At 41.2% G+C, this 18,930-nt stretch overlaps 1 protein-coding gene across 1 annotated transcript; it reads left to right on the forward strand.

Moving 5' to 3' along the window:
* Positions 1-5,548: 5,548 nt before the first annotated feature.
* LOC104467741 (FYVE, RhoGEF and PH domain-containing protein 3-like) lies at positions 5,549-17,579 on the forward strand (the record flags this gene model as incomplete). Its single annotated transcript, XM_010081630.1, has 4 exons — positions 5,549-5,671; positions 7,582-7,734; positions 10,244-10,384; positions 16,600-17,579. Coding segments are annotated over 4 exons (642 nt in total), but the record flags the coding sequence as incomplete, so codon positions are not given.
* Positions 17,580-18,930: the final 1,351 nt, after the last annotated feature.

An 18,930-nucleotide genomic window follows, 5' to 3' on the forward strand; every position in this document is an offset into this window, starting at 1 on the left:
TTTTTTGTTAAATTCTGCTAGGGAGCTGCACTGAATGCTTGGGAGGAGGAGGGCAGAGACAAGGAAAGCTGCCTGGTTAATACGGTCATATTGTGTACCTCAGGATTTCATCTCCAGAACCAAACTTTGATAAACACTTCTTTCATAGTGTGCTTTTCATGTTTCTGCCAATACAGAGGAGGATATGGTAGTGCTTTCATACATCTCTGGCCCATAAGTGATTGGCTGCTGCAAAAGCAAACTATACTTTTAAAGATATTTTTCATTTTGCTCTGTACAGCATCTGTGACTACTGCTGAGCCCTGAGGTTTGGAGTTCTTAGTAAGGTCTATTTTTTAGCATTGTTATCTCTCCCTTCTAATATGTCTTCTGAGAATAACAGAGTTTCAGGAAATGTGTTATCCTCTGCTGAGTTTACTGAAAAAAAGCCCCAACAAGAAGAAACAACAACAACAACCAAACAACTCTCTTATCTCCTGAGACATATTTTAGGACATTGTGTATTAGCATGACCTTTTTAATAATAAAGGAGCCACTTAGCAGGCTCTTCCAGAGCTCTGGCCAAGCTTGTAACCTACTGCTAGAGTTTACAGAGTATCAATGAAAAGCTGTTAAATAAGCCAGCAACCTGTCCTGTACAAACAGGAGCTTATTAAAAGTAAGTTTTTGTAATTAGTGTACTCCTTGCTGTTTATTGTTTGTTCACACTTCACTTTTTCCCTAAGCCGTGTTTTATTTACTGGTAGTCAGTTTTGCAATTAGTGCCCCTGTTCCGTGAGTTACAGATGCTGTAATGAGGTAGATGTTGGCCTCAGGTTTTAGGGAAATGTAAATTTTTGTTGTAATTAAATTAAAAAAAAATTATATCTTTTGAGATGATTATAAATAGTTGTGTCAATGGTTTGCATAGCGTATCTTGAGACATTAAGTAATTTTCCTTAAGTTGTGTATTTAAAGAAAAATCTTAATTCCTGAGAAATAAAAATGGAGCTGATCAAAAACACAAAGCTAAAAATACCCAAAATTGTGTAGTATTCATTCTGGGATCTCATTCTGCTGCATTGTAGCAAACGGATAACATCAGTGTGAGCAATGAATTCAGACGTTAGTTGCAGCTTTAGAAAATATTAATTTTTAATTATGATGTTCCTTTAGAAATGTCTCGGTGAGTGCACAAGCAAGTACATTCTGTGCTTAACAGCTTCCACATGCAAACCACTTGGTGGTAGTGGTGGTCAGCAAACTAAGATATCCTTCCTGTGGTTCTGCTGAGTCTCCCGAAGAGTCTGCTCAGGTTTTCTTCAGTGTTGCACGTTAGCATAACCAGACAGTGAAAACCAAATGCAGTAAATATCATCCACTTGCAGTACAGCATTGTGGTACCTGTTTGCTGCACTGCCCTGCGAGCAGAGTTTGTACCGTTCATGCTCAGCCTTCTGTGTGTACAGGGAATGTACGAGCCGGTGGAAGATTGTCTTGTGTATAATCTTGCATGTCCATTGGCATATAGAGAAAGAAACCAAACAATTTTGCTGCATTACAAAGTACAAAATATACTATGTAGTCTAAATCAATTTCTCACATATATTCCGCATTTCCAGAAGCACCTGATGATGTTCTGCCCCATTGCGGGTGTCTCCAAATATGTCATTTGTAAATGGAAAATATGCAGCTGCTAAAGCATAACGAGAAGAAAAAGATGGGAAACCCCTTTGCTGCTCATGCATCTGCCCATGTCAGAGTCTCCTCAGGCTGTGTATGTGTTGCATGTGCAGCATTGAGGCTTCATTTCTACCTACTGGTCCAGACAGAATGAAATATATAGCAAGTAACACAACAGCAGTCTCCTGAGCCCATCGGTTTTCTTGCTGTTCCTACAAACTCGTCAGTGTTTCTTCCCTGCTTCGCAGAAGCAAATGGAGGCTTCAGTGGTTCACTAATGAGGTGATGTCTGCTTTCCTAAGCAGGCCAGCCACAGGCCTTCACCTTGCGGTCGCTTCGCTCTAGGCACGCGTTGTACCTCTCGCTGGGGTACATGCTCTTTTTCCACCAAAATCTTAAAGTTGGAGGAAACTGTCAAGATTTATAGAGTTAAATGCAGCTGTAGAGTAAAAGTGAATTAGTGGTCAAAACAGCCCAGTCTGAAAGAAGTTGTAGATCCTGGCTCTGGACAGACTTTATGCAAGTGTTTTTTCATGTCATATGACCAGCTTCAAAACAGAGCTGGATACACCAAGAAAGATGAGAAATATGACAATTCTTCAAGTGCATTAGTATCCGGATGTTCCAGTTGAAGCTCCAGCAGCTTTGTACTAGGCTCCCTCTTAACATACATCTACAGTAAATAATATAGCTTGTGTAATGAAGAACACAGTTGCAAAGTGGCGGTTAAATTTATCTTTGATGACCAAGGTTTGTGAATTATGATGCCTGTCCTTGTTTTCTATAAAACCTCTCTGTTTGGATGGTGTATAGTTAAGAGTACGTGGCAAGGTCAGCTCCGGAGCCATTGCTGGGTGGCATGAGGGGACTGCTCATGCAGCAAAGTCTCATAGTTTTCGCAGGAGTGGAAAGCAAAGGGCTTCTTAATATTTTCCCAGTGTCAGCAGTTAAATAACATAATATTGAATAAGTCTTTCTTTTATAATTGCTCATTGGAATTCGCGAGTCGTAAAGAAAATACATTTTTATTTTTATTATCTTTTGTACGGCTGCAATAGCAGTGGTTCAAACTCTTGTGTTCTAACTGTATTCTCATAATGTTGAGAAATGTTATGAAACATTGCTGGTATTCATCAAACACTTAAAGAGGTCTTTATACGGGGCCTTTTTTGATTAGTGAAGTTAGTAATAAATGCTTGTTGTATGCTACAGCGCAAGTACAAATATAATGGTCTGAAGTAAATATAATGGTCTTAAATAAAATCTTGTGCAACTGTCATAGCAAATCTTGCCCAATAAAATACCCTTCCTGCTTTCTTTCGTTTGTCAAATATGTCTAATAGAGTCTGAAAGGAACATATTTGCCAGTGATTCATCTGAGGCATTGTTCAGTTGGTATTACTCAGTGTCATGCTGGTTACATCTGGTTCTTCATGAGAAAAGTGAAATACTGCACTCTGCTTATGTGTGGGGGAGGACGTGGATTTACAGGCACTCTGTTTGCTGAGCCATTAATGTGGATGCCTATGGGGGTACAGTGACTTTCCTGAATGAACAAATCCGTATGACTGGGTTTCACCAAGCTGAGTTGCAAAGCATCCCATGTACTTGTTGTATACAAGTTTGAAACATTGCTATTGCAGCTATAGAAAAGATAATCAAAATGAAAAGATCCAATCCAATTAGAAGTCATTAGTTGTGGTTTTGTTGTGTAATGCCGTTACAAGCCAGGGTGGTTTCAATAGCTCTGCTGCAAGACAGTGTGCTTTCCTCTGTAACCAGGGAATGGCAGGGCAGAGACTCAAGCTGAAAGATGGGAAAGTAGTGTCATCTTATAAAATTTGGGTTGTGGTTTTGTGGTTTCTTTTTAATTGGCCTGAAAACCTGTATTAGTGACTTCTGCAGCTTAGTCGTAACCACTAAGGTGAGACCTTAGGGCAAATGGCAGAATTTCGCTGGTGCTGGTGACCCCACCTGGAGATCTATGTATGGGCTGATTGGAATTGCTGCCGCCTTCCCTCCCAACCCCTGCCCACATCCTTGCGTTAAATAAAGGCTTTGAAGACGGGGAAATTTGAGCCAATCGTTCTCTCTCAAGTGAACTTAAATTGTGACTTAGTATGCACACATGGTTTAAAGGGAAGAGGGGTGTCAAGGAGTCCAGATTCTGTGTAACCTGCTGTCTTGGTGTCAGGACCACCACCACCACGTGGTCGCAACACCGCCTCCCCCCTCCCACTCCCCTCCCGGTAAAATGGGGAGGGATAGGAAAAAAAAGTGGAACTTCGTGAGTTGAGATAATGACAGATTTTTAATAATACCACACGAGGAAAACCAAAGAAAGGAGAATATAACAATAAGACAGTATATAGAGTACAATGGAAACACTGATACAGTGAAAATCTCACCACCACGAGCTTCACAAAAGAGACCCCTCTCCCGGCTAGCTTCCCCTTATATCCCGGGCATGACGTCAGCATGGTATCGAATATCCGGCTATGCCCAACTCCCAGCTTCTGCGAAGAATTAACCCTATCCCAGCTGGACCCAGGACACCTGCAATGGGCCTGACCTTCACCTGGGTGATTTTCAGAAAGAATGTAAAATACTTCTGCTCTGTTGATTTAGAGGAAATGTGTCTTCTCCCAGTAGTATGTTAAATTATTGCAAATGAAAATGAAGAGGGTTATCAAGCCTCTTCTCATGAAAGAGCTGTGCCAAAGGAACACGATACAGCCCCCTCCTTTGGGCTGGGGTCTCCATGCAGGTGCTGCCTGGCTGGGGGTGCCCAGGGGAGCTGCTCTTGCCTTGCACCTCGCCATCCTGACTAGGACGGAGGAATAGTCTTTATTTATTTATTTGTTTGTTTATCTATTTTAGTATTTAGCTAAGAAACTTTTTGTATGCTAGCTGCCCTTGTGAGTCTCTCTTTTTTGTTGTTGTTTTTTAAAATGTATTTATTTAAAACAAATAAAATTGGTTATCTTTTTTCTCCCACCACGATACTTGACCTCTGGCCTTGTATAACTTGTATTAAAAGAGAAAAAACAGGGAGTCTGCTTGAAGTTCTACGTGAAGCTGTATTTTTATGAACTGCACGTTGTCATGTTAATGTTCTTCAGTTTATCAGAAAATTGTACAATTGGGTTTAATTATACCGAGTAACTTTAGGCACCAGCTTAGGTGCTTAGCTGAAGAGGCTATGCTTGCTCAGCTACCTAGACAGCTAATAGAAGGTGTTTTCTGCCAAGAGCAGTTGACAGCAGGTCCCTGGTGTGGGGGTCCTTGTCTTCCTGAGGGGTTTTATGTTTCATCATGGGCTGGGAGGGAGCCTAAGGAAACTCCTAGATTAAGCATTTTAAGTTGGGTGGTGCAAAAATCCACTGCCAGCACTGTTCACTTCTTCAGTCAAACCATTTTTCCCAAAACGTTCACATCTCCTCCCTGTGAGCAGAAGAGTTTACAATGCACTCACAAAGTCAACAACATGAACCTTAAGCAAGTGGCGTTGCAGCAGGGAGGAAGAGGTGAGTGCGGGAAGGAAAGCTCTTCCTGACAAGCCCACATTGCCCATTCCTCCTCCTCCTCCTCAACAGACTGTGAGATGAAGTCGTTCGGTGGCTGTAAGGGCACAAGTGAGCACAGAGGGACTTGAAGAGTCGGCTCTAGCAATCTGAGATCACAAAATGTCACACCAAGAGGCACCCGATGGCTGAGCCAGCCATCCAGCTGTAGGCCATTGGCACGGTCGACCTGAATTCTTTTGTAAAATTGTGTGAAACCCAACGAGGATCTTTGTCAGCAGGAGAACTCTATGAATTGTTTTGCAGTTTTGGGTTTTTTTAATAAAAAAAAGAAAATAACATAATTGTACTTTTCATTTCAGAGTGATTCCTGTAGGAAATCTTCCAAATCCAAACGAGACAAGGAGAAACAGGCTTGCAAGAGCTGCAGTGAAAGCTTTAACTCCATCACTAAAAGGCGGCACCACTGTAAGCAGTGTGGAGCAGTAAGTATCAGAATGCACTGAGCTTCTTAGTTTGTTCTGCAGAGACTGTTGAGATTTTATTATTTTTTTTTCAGTGCAGGAACTAAAGGATGTTCTGGTTCGCGGCAGGTCATTGAGGGAGCAGGTCTCGCCATTTGCTTGACGCCCTGGGAATCGGGGAAAAAAAGAGCAAAACTCCGGTGCCAGGGGCCTAGTCTGTGCTGGTTTAAAGGCAAATACAGCCCCTTTGGATGAAAAGAAGGGTAGTTCCTTCCCTGGGGATGTGTGTGTATCTGGGGAGGGGGGTTATCCACTATATTTTGTTTGCAGAAACAGAATGGCCTTCTGAGAGCCTTACTGCACACAGCAGCTTTTTCTAGGATGAACAGCTGGACATAAAATATTAAAGATAGGTGTGCCAAAGCACCTCCTGCTTGGAAAGTCAAAAAAAATCGGTCCTAGAGATTCAAGGCCAGGCTACTGAAGGCACTCAGCCACCCTTTCCCAGTGCCATTACTGACAGCTTAATTCTCTTTTTTTTTTTTTTTTTTTTTGAAAATCACAACCACAGCCAAGATGAGATTGATTTCTGTAATATGACTTGAAACCTGCCTTCTGTGACTTTGAGTTTCATGGTTCAGTGTTCCTAGTGTAGCTAGTACAGAATAATGTTATTTAAATACCATTATTCATGTGAAGTAGAGAGAAATTTCCAGCTGAAGGGAGACCTAAATGCATAGTTAAGATTTTTAAAGAAACCTCAGTCTCAGCAATTGAAATAAAATTACTGTGGCAGAGACACTTTTGCACCAGAGTTGGTTTTGTCAACCTTCTGGGTTTGTTTTTATTAATAATTACTAAAATAATGAAATACATTTCTGGAGGTTTACAATGTTCCATTGCAAAGCTCAATATTATTAAAGAAATGAAATAATAGCTTTCTCCCTTGGAAGAGAGATAATAAGAATTACATTATTAATAATTTATTGTTAAACAGTTGTTGGTTATGCAATGTTTTGCGATACGGCAATAGCATTCAAATTAAATAAGTTAATTAATCTCAAGGAAAGACTGTCATGTATCTGAAAATGCTAGCTTGCTTTTGCTTATATAGCTTGGCAGGACAGTACTTCACTTAACACTTGCTGAATTAACGCAGTTACCTTCATATAGTAATTAACGTCTTGAATTAACAGTGAATTCAGAATGGATGTCAAATCTGGCTGACTGCCCCTGCCTTGCACCCCGGGGGACAGTTTCTCTCCCTGGAGCATGTGTGCAAGAGCAAGTGGTAGAGGCAGATTTTAAGCGTGAAAAGCGGTTCCCGAGCTGCAGATCCATCACTCTTTCTTTGGTTTCATGGGACTGATGTGTCATTGTGTGCTCTTGGCAGCTGAGGAAAGGAATCAAATGTGTTAATTTGGCATCAGACAAATAGTTTTTAATTGATAATGTGCTGGACTGTATCTCCAAAATGGTCAGTGATTTTTTGATTCCTTATTCTATCTTATCTGAGCTGCCTAATTGATGAGGATGTGTCAGCCACCTTTACTCTTCACAATCAGTCCTTCCTAGACCATCTTATGATTGGCATTAAAAAGTACTAATCACTTTGTCAACCTAAGCCCTTTTTGACTCCTAAGGGCTTATAAGAAAAGAAAAGCAAACTTGCATGACGGTAATCATAAAGTATTTTCCAAAAGGCATATGTTTTCTTTAATTAGGCATATTGGTACACAGCATGGGATCACTAAAATGTTAATTGTTAATGGAGGTAAATAAAGTAAATATTATATTGGTTGCTCTATCTTATGCTTACATTATTTTTCCAGGTTTTACTTTAATAACAACCATTCTGCAAGTTCCTTTCTTTGGAGAAACATTGTGTTTTAATGATGGCTAAATAATAAAGCATCATCTTTCTGATACAGGTGATCTGTGCAAAATGCTCCGAATTCAAACCACTTGCAGATAATAGCCGTCATAATAGAGTGTGTAAAGAGTGTTTTCTGCAGTTACCAGCAAGCCCATGCAGCCCTGGAGTGGAATCCATCGGAGAACAAAAGAAGAGACTAGCTGCAGAGGTATAGTATTTAGCTAAGAAACCTTTGGTGTGCTAGCTCTCCTTCTGAGTGTCTGTTTTTTGTTGTTTTTTTGGGTTTTTTTTTTCCTAATGTATTTTTTTAGAACAAGTAAAATAGTTTGGTTGTCTTTTTCCACCTGCCATGGTATTTGAGCTCTGACATGTAACTTGGATTGAACGTGCGTGCAGCCTGAATGCTGTTGGTAAATGGTGAGCGTTCGTTGTAGGATGTTGATCGTTCAGGGATGTGCACAGGTTTTGCAGCTAAGCTTCAGCTTTCAAGGTAGCAAAAAAGAGGAGAAACTTCTGGCTTCTTTTTATTATGGTGCATTTCCAACCCTGAGTTGTGCACAGTAACTATTGGCAAAACTTGGCAAAATAAGATTTGTTTTTTCACTTTTAACTCTATATAGGAGATATTTGTGCACTCCTTATTTCACATCCTGTCAAAATATCATTGCAACAAATTTTTTCTTAGTTGATCGTGCAAAAGCATGACATCCTTCTGAAAGACTATCAGGATTCACTCACACTTTCTCAAAGCTGCTGTAATGCAGACTCTTTTCTCCAAAAGGAGACTTCCACAAAGTGTAAACTGGGTAAACTACTGCTTCACAATTGCCACAGATGTCACCAAGCTTTATACGATGATAATGGCCCATCTTACCCTTATTTTTCACAAGAACAAGAAACATATTGGCAAACTGATTTGTTTTATTCTCACCCACAACAACTGAACCTTCTCTTACCAATGCTTTTTTTAGACTACAGGCAGAGCTGTGAGTACCATTACGTGCCACGCTTTTCATGGGCCACCTTGAAGAAAAGTTTTTTATTTCTTTTACCTCTGAAATACAGCCAGAAGTCACTGCATATGTACAAAGAGGACATTCATCTCAATTGAAAGTGGACCCACAGGGACACATCTTCTGAGGGTACCTCAGATTCTTGAAAGAGCCACTGAAACTTAACTTCATCGCAAATCATCCTTCCCCCAATACGCTGACATATACCGTCCTGCTTTGAGCACTGCATGGAAAACTGGGAACGGTTGCAGCCTGTACTGAAAAACATCTTACCTTGAAAAACATCTTTCTGGAAGCCACCCTGCTGAGCCCCCAGCCTGCCTTCAGCCTTGTTATGCTTCTCATCAGAACCAACTATGTGGAAAAGAGCTAGACTCTGAGCAAGAAATGTAAACCCACCAGTGCGTATCCAGAGCTCCGATAGTAAATGCTTCCTCGGATAGTCTTCTTAGACCCTGCCCTGCTCTGCTTCCCAGCATGTCATATTTCTTTCCAGCCTACTAAATGTGCCTACCCAGGTAAAATTACACCAGCACAATGTGCCAGAGTGAACTCTACTGCTCAGGTGCTTTGTCAGCTTCGTACCCAGCCACGTCCAGAATCTCAGAAATACAAAGTGGGGTACTGCTACGAATGCACATTGCCCTGCCCTGAGCTACCACGTCTGCAGAGTGCAGAGAAGATTCTGGATCCAGAGCTTGATACCATCAAAAACTTCAGATATACGCTACAGCTTTGCCTACAGATGATGAGCACTTCATATGTGTCTATACTTAACTATACGTCTGTGGTATCTCATGATAAACTTTCTAGCGCTGTTTCAGCAGAGCTGTTTGACAGTAAAGTGAAAACCTCCACCTACCCAGCCGAGACCTCTGTTAATCTGAAAAGCCAAAAAGCAAACCAGTGAAATGTGACATAGGGCTTTACTTCAGAGAGCAGATTACAGCAGAAAGCTGTACAAACCCAAGGAAAAGAGTAATTTTCCCCTCATATGCTCAGGCTTCTCGCCTTGTGCTAAATCTTCAAAGGATCAGGTAAAATGCGAGAAAGTAGGTGTAGAAAAAAGAAAGACCAGAGCAGGTTTTTTTCTTTCCCTCCTATTTACATTAAACTTTCTTAACAAGGTTAATAGCAGCTGAGGAGATTGCCGCTTTACAAATGTTATTAACAGATGTCAGAAATCCCCAGGAGACTTCTGTGCAAAGCCTAATGTGAACAGGAATTTTGTTTTTCTTTGCTCTCTATCAAAAGACAAGAATTTCTTTCAATCTTTTTTTCCCTAGTGCTCTCTGATCTGTCTCACATGTCTCTGCATCCATGCACAAGAGTGTATCTCAATACACCTTTTTTCATTAATTTGAAATCATCTCCCAGCCTACTTTGCTAAGCAAGAAACTAGCTGCATCATCTTAATTGCCATTCTCAGTTTACTGGGTGGAGGTGGAATTTAACTTCAGAACCGCTGGGAATGGTGGTTCAAGTATCTGCCTTTGTTACATGGAATTGTGCTATTTCTTGGTGGTATATAATAACAGTTAAACTTTTGTTCAGTCATGGGCTATCCAGCGTTTGCCCCACAGTATTGTTTGACTCTGGACAACTTAAATTAAGCACATATTACACGTAATTCTGAGTATTTTGCCCACATAAGCATCAGTGGAATCAGCTTTTTTTCTTTTTTTTTTGTTTTCCTTCATCCAGAAGCAAAGCATCTTAGCAGCTGAAAACAGCCTCTTCAGCAGCTACCTCCAGTTCCTTGAAAAAGGGAAGACTTGGTACAAAATGTGGGTCACCATCCCCAAGACTGAACCTCTTGTTCTGTATCTGCAAGGAAGTAGCCAGGTAAAATAACATTCATGAGGGTTAACATATGACTGAAAAAAAAGTGCATAAGTTTAAATATGTCAAGCTGAGAAATAGGTCAAAGGATTTGGCTTGGTTTCAACAACAAAAATGAGCTTGATATTCTGAATATAGCACAAAGCCTCAGAGATTTCAGATTTCCTTGTAATCTCTAGTTACTGCTCATATGGTTGTGAGCAAATAAGCTCACAGCTTTTCTTTTCCATTTTTTAACAAAAAAGAACAAGACCAGGATAATTTGGTCATGTTTTGGTTTTTTTAGAGGTTTCAGACAGGTATATTCAAAGGTTTTATTACACTGTCATTAGGGAAAACGTTTTCCTGTAAAATGTATAGAGCTGCAAAGCAGGCTGAATATTGTGATTGCTGGTTCAAGCTTTTCTTTTTTTTTTAAACCTAGTTCTGGGTTGAGAGGGTGGAGGAATTTGTGGAAATGTAGATGTTCTTCAACCTGAAAAACAGACTATGTTTGGTAAAGCTCCTTGTTGTAGCATCATGTGATTTTATCTTTATTTGAAATAATTACTGTGGTAAGCATTATTTTTTTTAAGTGTGCTGTTGAACTAGCATTTGTGTGTGATGAAAGTCAAGTGACAGAAATATCTATATCCAAGATATAGTATATCCAAAATAGAAATATCAGTCATGCTTCCTTAGAGCTGAAGATAAAGAATGACAATGCTGAAACGCGATCCCTCATATCTCATTATGTATTTGGCATTTGACACGTTTATATACAGCTTTGTTTGATCTTCTGGGTGGGATGGAAGAAGAAATGGGTCTGAATTCAACTTACCATTACTCTGCTGTAATTGTAGTGGTACCAAGGGTTTGCTTTTCATTGGCATCAGTTTGTATGGCTGTAGCTAGGAACAGTCTCGAAACTAAATATTACCCATGATTTTATAAAGCTACTCAAGGTAAAGCTTACCCCACAGCAAATGTTCAACAAGAAGTGCACGTTGTCCTTACAAGTGTGTTTGTTTGTTACTTGTCAGCAAGAACCCCTCTGGTTTTAAACAAGCGTGTGTAATGTTTTAAGCATGGTGCTGGAGAGGCTGAAAGCTTGAATGTGGAGCTCCAGACTCAGCCCGCTTGGCTTCTTCTGGGATTCAAACCCCACACTGGGTAAAGCTTCCAATTCATCCCGCGGGCAGTGAGCTGCCTGGCTTCCCTCCTAGGCAGCAGGAGATGCATGACTGAAATTACAAGTTGGAAAAGCCAATGGCCTCAGAGGAAGCACTAAAAATTAATGCAACAAACCCAGTCTTCCTATCTCTCTGGAGTTAGAGGCTGGGGAAAGGAAAAAAGCTTTAAAAAGCAAAGCAGAGAGAAAACTTCACTGCGAAACTTTTCAACTGGTGTGAAAATTGTGCCTGAGCAAAGGATGAGTGCAAGCCCTGTATCCCACAGAAAGCACGCCAGAGTGTCTCGCATGGGCAAGCTTGGGGAAGGAGAGTGGGAATAGAGGGAGAGAGGTCTAAATTCTTTCACCCAGGAGCAGCATATGTCATCTAAGCGATAACTGGAACAAGGAATTGAGAGGAAGCAACACCTCTTACGTGGTATGACCTACCATGAAAGAGAATTTCTCCTAGTGCCCAACCAATTGTCTCAGGAGAGCACAAGCAATAACCCACGGGACATAAATCAGTTGTATTTAGCGCACAGCAGAATGATGCTGGATTCTCCGGGCTGCCTCCTGACAGTCCTGCAAAGCCAGGGCTGGAAGCTGGAGGAGCTTCTGTGCTTCAGGCAGTATGTTCTTTGCTCCATGTCCTGCCAAATTTGACCTTGAGTCTCTCTTGATATTATTAGTAAGATCCTGGTTTTTAGGGGAAAAGGGTGCCTTTGACATTGATTGTTGATTTTACAACAGTTACATTTAGTGGTTAGTGTCCTCAACTATTTCAGGTGTGAAATAAATCTCCTGATAAAGCAGCAAGAAAGCATACAGGACAAGGTTGATCTATCTCGATATTCAATGACCAAGCCAGGATTTACTGTCAGGAATCACCAGTTGCAGACTAAGACTATGAACAAAAAAAAATGAGTCCCTTCTTCAAGGGCATACCACTCCCACTTGTATACCTTCTTCAGTTTGCAGGAAAAATCACAAAGCAAATCCCATTCCTTGATATTAACCCAACGATCTTGCTATTCACTGGACTTCTGAGAAAAATCTCTTCCAGAGCTTCTTTCCTGGTGGCTAAACGTCTGGAATCAAGACGGGAACCACTCATGTGTTTGAGTGTTATTTTCCCAGATGTTGTTCTGTACAACCACATAAACGCATCTCACAAACCTCTTCAGGCCTGTCAAGAAGCATTTCAGTGCCTAAAAACAGAGGTGCCTTTTGGGAACAGTATCGCCAACAATGGTATTAAAGATCTTGAAACACAGACCAAGCGAAGCATGACCATAGGAGTTTGAAAGTTGGGGGATTATTTTTAAAAAGAATAGAAATAGCAAATGCCTCTTGGGAGGAAGAAGTAAACCAAGCTGAATCCGGAGCTTCTGGTACAGTAAAAGCGCGGACAGCTTTCATCCTCTGCACCCTGGCCCACACACCGAAGAAGAGATTCCAGTGCAAATGGAGATAGCACTCACAGGCTTTAAAATAGGAAGAAACCTGCTCTTTTGCTCTAGATCCTTGTTCCAGGAAAATGAATTAATCCCCTGAGTATTCATGGTTCAAGTCTTGCGTAAATCTTTCTGCACAAGGATAAAATTCACATCTTGCTTAGGTATGGAAGTCATACCTGGTTTATCATGTTGGTCATGTTTATCTGAGTGGAATTGTAAAAGTTTGCTTATAAGCAAAGACCACCTCAAGCTTAAGGATCACCAGTTTTATAGAAATTACTCTGTCTTTCCAAGGACTTCACCTGGAGCTTCTGCCCCCATCGGCCTTGAAAAATACACAAGTACCTCCAGAGCTCTGCCATAAACGTACACCTGATTGAGAAATGCAGAATTAAGGAGTCCCAGCTAGCTAGAGAAGTAAGGAATTTTGGAGAAATACGGAGGGTAAATGTAGTGTAGTGAGGGCTAGTGTATATAATAATTATCAGGTTTGCTCCAAGAGAAAATTTTGGTTTATAAATTCTGAAGAAAAATCTTTTATTCATCACATAAATATGACGTACTCCTAGAATATAAGGGAGTAGCTGACTTTGAAGTCAAGCTAAGGGTTTTAGAGAAGTATTTTTGTGACTTATCTGTTGACCCTGTTTAGGTGAAGCTTTAACTGGCCCTGCAGGAAGCTCTGTGTGTCCTTTCTCATGGTCCCGCAGAGCTGTGCATCTCAGCCCACCATTGCATCGCGGGAGTCTCGCAACGATTTTTGCAAGGTTGGGATTAGATTGTGAGTGGGTAGAGAGTGGAGTTGGGGTGGAGAAACAGGGATTTTCCAAGCCTGCTCAAAAAAGTAGCAGGAGAAAATGATAGTGGTCCATCAGCAGGTAACTGCTGTTCTGGATATTTGTGTAAGAGAGTTTCTGCGCTGCAGGGATGTGCAGCACGAGTGGGGTGTCTGCGTGGAGGGGCGACTGCCAGTATGGTGGAATTGAGCTATCCGCTCCCGAATCTTAAACCCTGCGTGTTGTAATGCTTGTAATAGAACAAGAAATAAATGCTGCTGTAATCACCTAGATAAATAACACAATTACTTACCTGCTTAGAGCCAGGATGAGCGTGCAGTGCTTGTGACCGCTGACAGTATTACACAACCAGTAGTTTTTTTGTGTATCGTTCACTATCAATCAGGAAGATTTTTGAAATCAACCCTAAAGGGAAGCTCTTCTCAGCACTGGGTAGTTTGGTTTGATGAAATACTGATATGCAACCCTAGTATGTTGCATACAGAAATATTTTTTAAAAAACAAACAATTCAACCAGGCAAACCCAGTCAGCTCTTAAAAGTGGAATATGAAATTTATCTCTCTGTAAGGCCTGTGAATCCTACATGGGTGCTCGGTGGAGGGCCCAAATTCCTCGAGGGTGCAGGATAGCCCCTGGATTTGTTGGACTCCAGGAAGGAGGGGAAGGGCTCAGTGCCAGAGGAAATCCAGAGGTGCTCATGGTCCCCCAGAGAGATCTGGTTCGGTGTGTGGTATGACTGGAGGCTGAGTGCTTCACCTTTCTCTATCGGTAGTGCAGCTTGCCAGAGATAATTGAAATCCCTTCCTTTTGGATCGGGCAGGTACAGAGAAAGTGGCAAAGGCATCATATTAAGAAAAGGGAGGAAGCAAGACCAAAGGCAGTCTGCTTCATTTGCCCGTGTCTGCGTACGTTGGGTAGGTGTAACAGGTACAATTCAAATGTCAATTTGCTCTTACGCTGCACTTCTCAGTAACAAACGATATCATTTTTCATGGTTGTGGGCAACCTCCAGTTTTACATGTGACGAGTCTTAGTGTCTGTTTTTCTAGAACAAATCGGTGAAGCAGGCATGATGGAGCTTGCATGTGCTCTTGTGCATTTTGTGTTCATCAGTCCCATGTTTGCTTGCTTTAGCACTGCCACGTATTCAGGTGTAGAGCTGCTCTGTACATGCTAGTTCAAACTTCTGTATATGCAAGACCTCCCTGTTATACAGATGGGGCAGTGGTGTCAGGATCTAGAAATTGTACACTGCTTTTAACACAATGGCTTGCACTCAAACAGAAACGGAATTCTTTAGCGTTTGACCCAAATTCAATGTAAATCTCCCTGAATAGTGCTTGGTCTTCAAGCAGATGGACTCTGGCATTTTTGCATAAGAAAACAAGTAGTAGATTAATAAATCAGGAAACCTGTATTGATTTAATAAAATGTGGAGACAGATTTTTGACTGTGTATTTTTTGCCCCTTTAGTTAATGTATGTATTTGCGTTGGTGTGAGCAGTTCTGAAACTTGAATTACTTTAGTCTAAGTGTTAGAAAAGTAGATTATTTTTTTTTTGCCATTGTTCTCAGAGCTGTGGTCCCCCTCCAGATTTACTAAGTCATCTGCATTCAGTATGGGGTGATGAAAGAATGACTTTCCCACCTATTTGTGGGATGCCTCGTTAACTGCAGTATGAGGCATTGAACGTGAGTAGGCTGCTACACAAGTAGCTGCTCCAGCAGGCGATGGCTTCGTACGGATGCTTGATGCCTGTGTGGTTTCGACTTCAGTTTGGGGACCCGCCTTTGAAAATGCTCTGCTGGCATCAGTTGAAACGAGTTTCTTGATCATGGCGCACCCTGCCTTGATGAAGTACGCCTTTCCTGAGAGCTTAGTAGAGGAGTTGGTTGATGCTCAAGAGTTGTATCACCCCTTAGATCTGTGAGTTAATCTGGCCTTTAAAGGATGTTCAAGGATCTGAGCTTTGACTTCCTTGACTGCTATGAAAGGCATCATAAATAACCCAAGACCTTCTGAGAAGATTCACTGATTGATTTAAAATCTGAAATTCTCTTTTATTTTGAAGTCTCTTCCCTGGCAGTTGTCTTTGTGTCTCTTGGTGTCCAGCTCTGGTTATTTGTCTCCTTTAAACCAATCTTACAAATGTCCCATGAGGTTCAAAAGGTACGGCACCTCATTATTCTCAGGTGGATCTGGTTGCCAGTACCTAATGCACAGGGTTTTTGTAAAAGACAACGTGCATAAATTATGTGAAATTACGTGAAAATCCTCAGCCATGCCACTGCTGGATCTGTATTCTTACTGTGACAGGGAATCTGTTAAATAAGGAGAATAAAGCACCAGTAAGTCATTGCCTTTTGTTGTTTTAAGTTAGTCGATATCGCCTCTTTGTTTTCTAAGCTACAGTGCTGAGCGAGAGCCGAATGCACGTGTACTCTGGAACTGCCTTCATGTGCTTGTTGACATGTGTGCGCGCGTTGGCTCCGCGGGCAGGGCTGGCCGCCCGTGGCGCTGGCACCGAGGGGCTGGCACCTGGTGGCACCCCCCAAGACACCCCGCTTTGGGGGGAGTTGTGGTTTACCATCTAGCCTGACTGTGTGCCTGGGGACCACGTCTCAGGGCTAGGGTCATGCATCTCCAATCGCATCTCACTACTGCAAAGCGAGTTTTAAACTGTTTGAAACAGGTGTTTCTTTAATCCCGTTGAGAGGAAGTCCTCCTTCCCCGCGCAGTATACCCCCACTCCCCCCCATTTCAAATACTGTTGGTTGCTAAATTTTTATATTTGATGTCTCCTCTTTAGGATGGACGGAGCCCACGTCCCATTCCTCTGCCTGGATACGAAGTCAGTTTACCAGGTTCTGGTGAGAAGTTTGAAGTGAAGCATGTTTTCAAGCTTTGCCAGTCCCAGCAAACTCTATATTTCAGTGCAGAAGATGAAGAACTGCAGATTAAATGGATGGAAATTCTCACCAAAGCAGCCAAAGGAGAAACTGAAGATACAGCTGAAGGGCTTGGCAACCCATAGAGCAAGTTCCATTTAGTTTCTTTCCTACATTCTATAAACCATCACTTGAATTTGGTATTCATGGCACTTTGGAATCTGTATGGCTTTATATTTTCATGTGTCTGCATAGGAAATTCAGTGGTTTCTCTCCTTTTATTGTACATTTCTCACGTACAGTAGTTACCTGGCATATATTATGTTAAAGAAAAAGGTAGTTGTAGTTGTTGGTGGTGTCAATGCTGGTTTTAAAACAAAAGACAAGGAGAAAAGCATTAATTTTAACAAAGGTAATGGAAAAGCATTGGTCTCTTGTTTTCCTAAATGTATATTTTCCAGTCCTTTTGATTGCTGTTCAGTGCAGGATGTGTATAGTCTGTGATTAGTTCTCTAAATGCTGCCTTTTAAGTTAAATGTTGTAAAGGCTTGTGCTGGCCACTGACATTCCGTTCTCTGTCCGTTCCCTCCTGATAAAAGGTCTTTGTGAAGTCTGAGCAATGTACTGAATTCTCCCTTTGCTAAAACTATGTCTCTGCTATTTTGAGATGACCTGTTCACAAGACAAATACTGTAGAAGGGACTTCTAAAAATGACTGCAAACTGTGCAGAGAAGAACATTCAGAAGCCTCATTGATTTTAAGCATTTATAATATTGTTTTGTTTTCTTTTGAAACCAATACCTTCCTTCCTTCTATTTGAACCCATTTTGATGTAAGTGAACAAACGTTTTATACTGCAAACTGGGTTATGATCAATAAACAAGAACATTTTTAGTACACGCAGTACAAAAAGGTGACTTTTTTGTTGTATTGGTTAATTTAAAAGTGACCTAGGATTTATTTATATAATTTGTAAATAATGTTTCATAAGTATTTTAAGAATTTTTAAAAGATCTCAGCTAATTAACAGGATTTAGTGCATAGAATAAGATATTTGTATGAACTGAATTTGTAATTTAATTTTCCTGTTCACCTGTATTTGTCTTATTTTCAAACTTAAGTGCTTATCTATTTCAATAAAAATTCATGCAGTTAACTCCTGAGCCAGATTTCCAAGGCACAGCAAGCTTTAGGTCAACATTTAATATAGGTTAAAAAAAAAAAAAGGGGGGGGGGAAAAAAAAGGCATGTCTGTTCCTAGTGGTAGTAAGCATGTAGTACTGATAAAAATGAAATAAAATCTGTCACAGTACTGTATTTTTAAATGGTTTGGTTTAACTTTTGTTTCCTCTTCAATCTTCTACATTTTCTGATATTGGCAGAAAGAAAGAGCTACTCTATACAGCCAGATTTTGTTAGGATTGTTGAAAATTAGTGATCTGCATCAGTGAGTACTTTTCTTATCTACAGAAAAGGATTTGATTTTTCCTTGTTTGGGGTTTGGTGGGTTGCTTTTTTTTATGTTAGTGTATTAAATCATATAAGTGAAGTCCATGATGCTAAGAATTAGAAGCTGAGTATTCAGTTAGCTGCTGGTAAAATTTCCTGAGACTTGCATCTTCCTTCTCCTCCCTACCCCTCTGCTCCCATCAGTTAGCATGAAGAAGGCTAACATCGCACCCATTTTTAGAAAGGGTAGCAAGGAGGACCCTGGGAACTACCAGCCCGTCAGCCTTACCTCTGTGCCAGGGAAGATCATGGAACAGGTCATCCTGGAAACCATGCTGAGGCACCTGGAGGACAGGGAGGTCATTTGAGACAGCCAGCATGGCTTCATCAAAGGCAAGTCCTGCCTCACCAACTTAGCGGCTTTCTACGAGGGAGTGACCATAGCAGTGGACAAGGGAAGACCCATGGACATCATCTATCTGGATTTCTCCAAGGCCTTTGACTCAGTCTACCACAACATCCTTCTCTCTGAACTGGAGAGACATGGATTTGATGGGTGGACTGTTCCATGGATAAGAAATCTGTTGGTTGGTCGCTTCCAGAGGGTAGTGGTCAACGGCTCAATGTCCAGATGGAGATCAGTAACAAGCAGTGTCCCTCAGGGGTCTGTTCTGGGACCAGTGCTGTTTAATATCTTCATCAGTGACATAGATGATGGGATTGAGTGCACCCTCAGTAAGTTTGCAGGTGACACCACACTGAGTGGTGAGGTTGACACGCTGGAAGGATGGGATGCTGTTCA

The sequence above is a fragment of the Pterocles gutturalis genome, unplaced genomic scaffold (genome assembly GCF_000699245.1).
Source record: "Pterocles gutturalis isolate BGI_N339 unplaced genomic scaffold, ASM69924v1 scaffold39019, whole genome shotgun sequence".
Lineage (NCBI taxonomy): Eukaryota > Metazoa > Chordata > Aves > Pterocliformes > Pteroclidae > Pterocles > Pterocles gutturalis.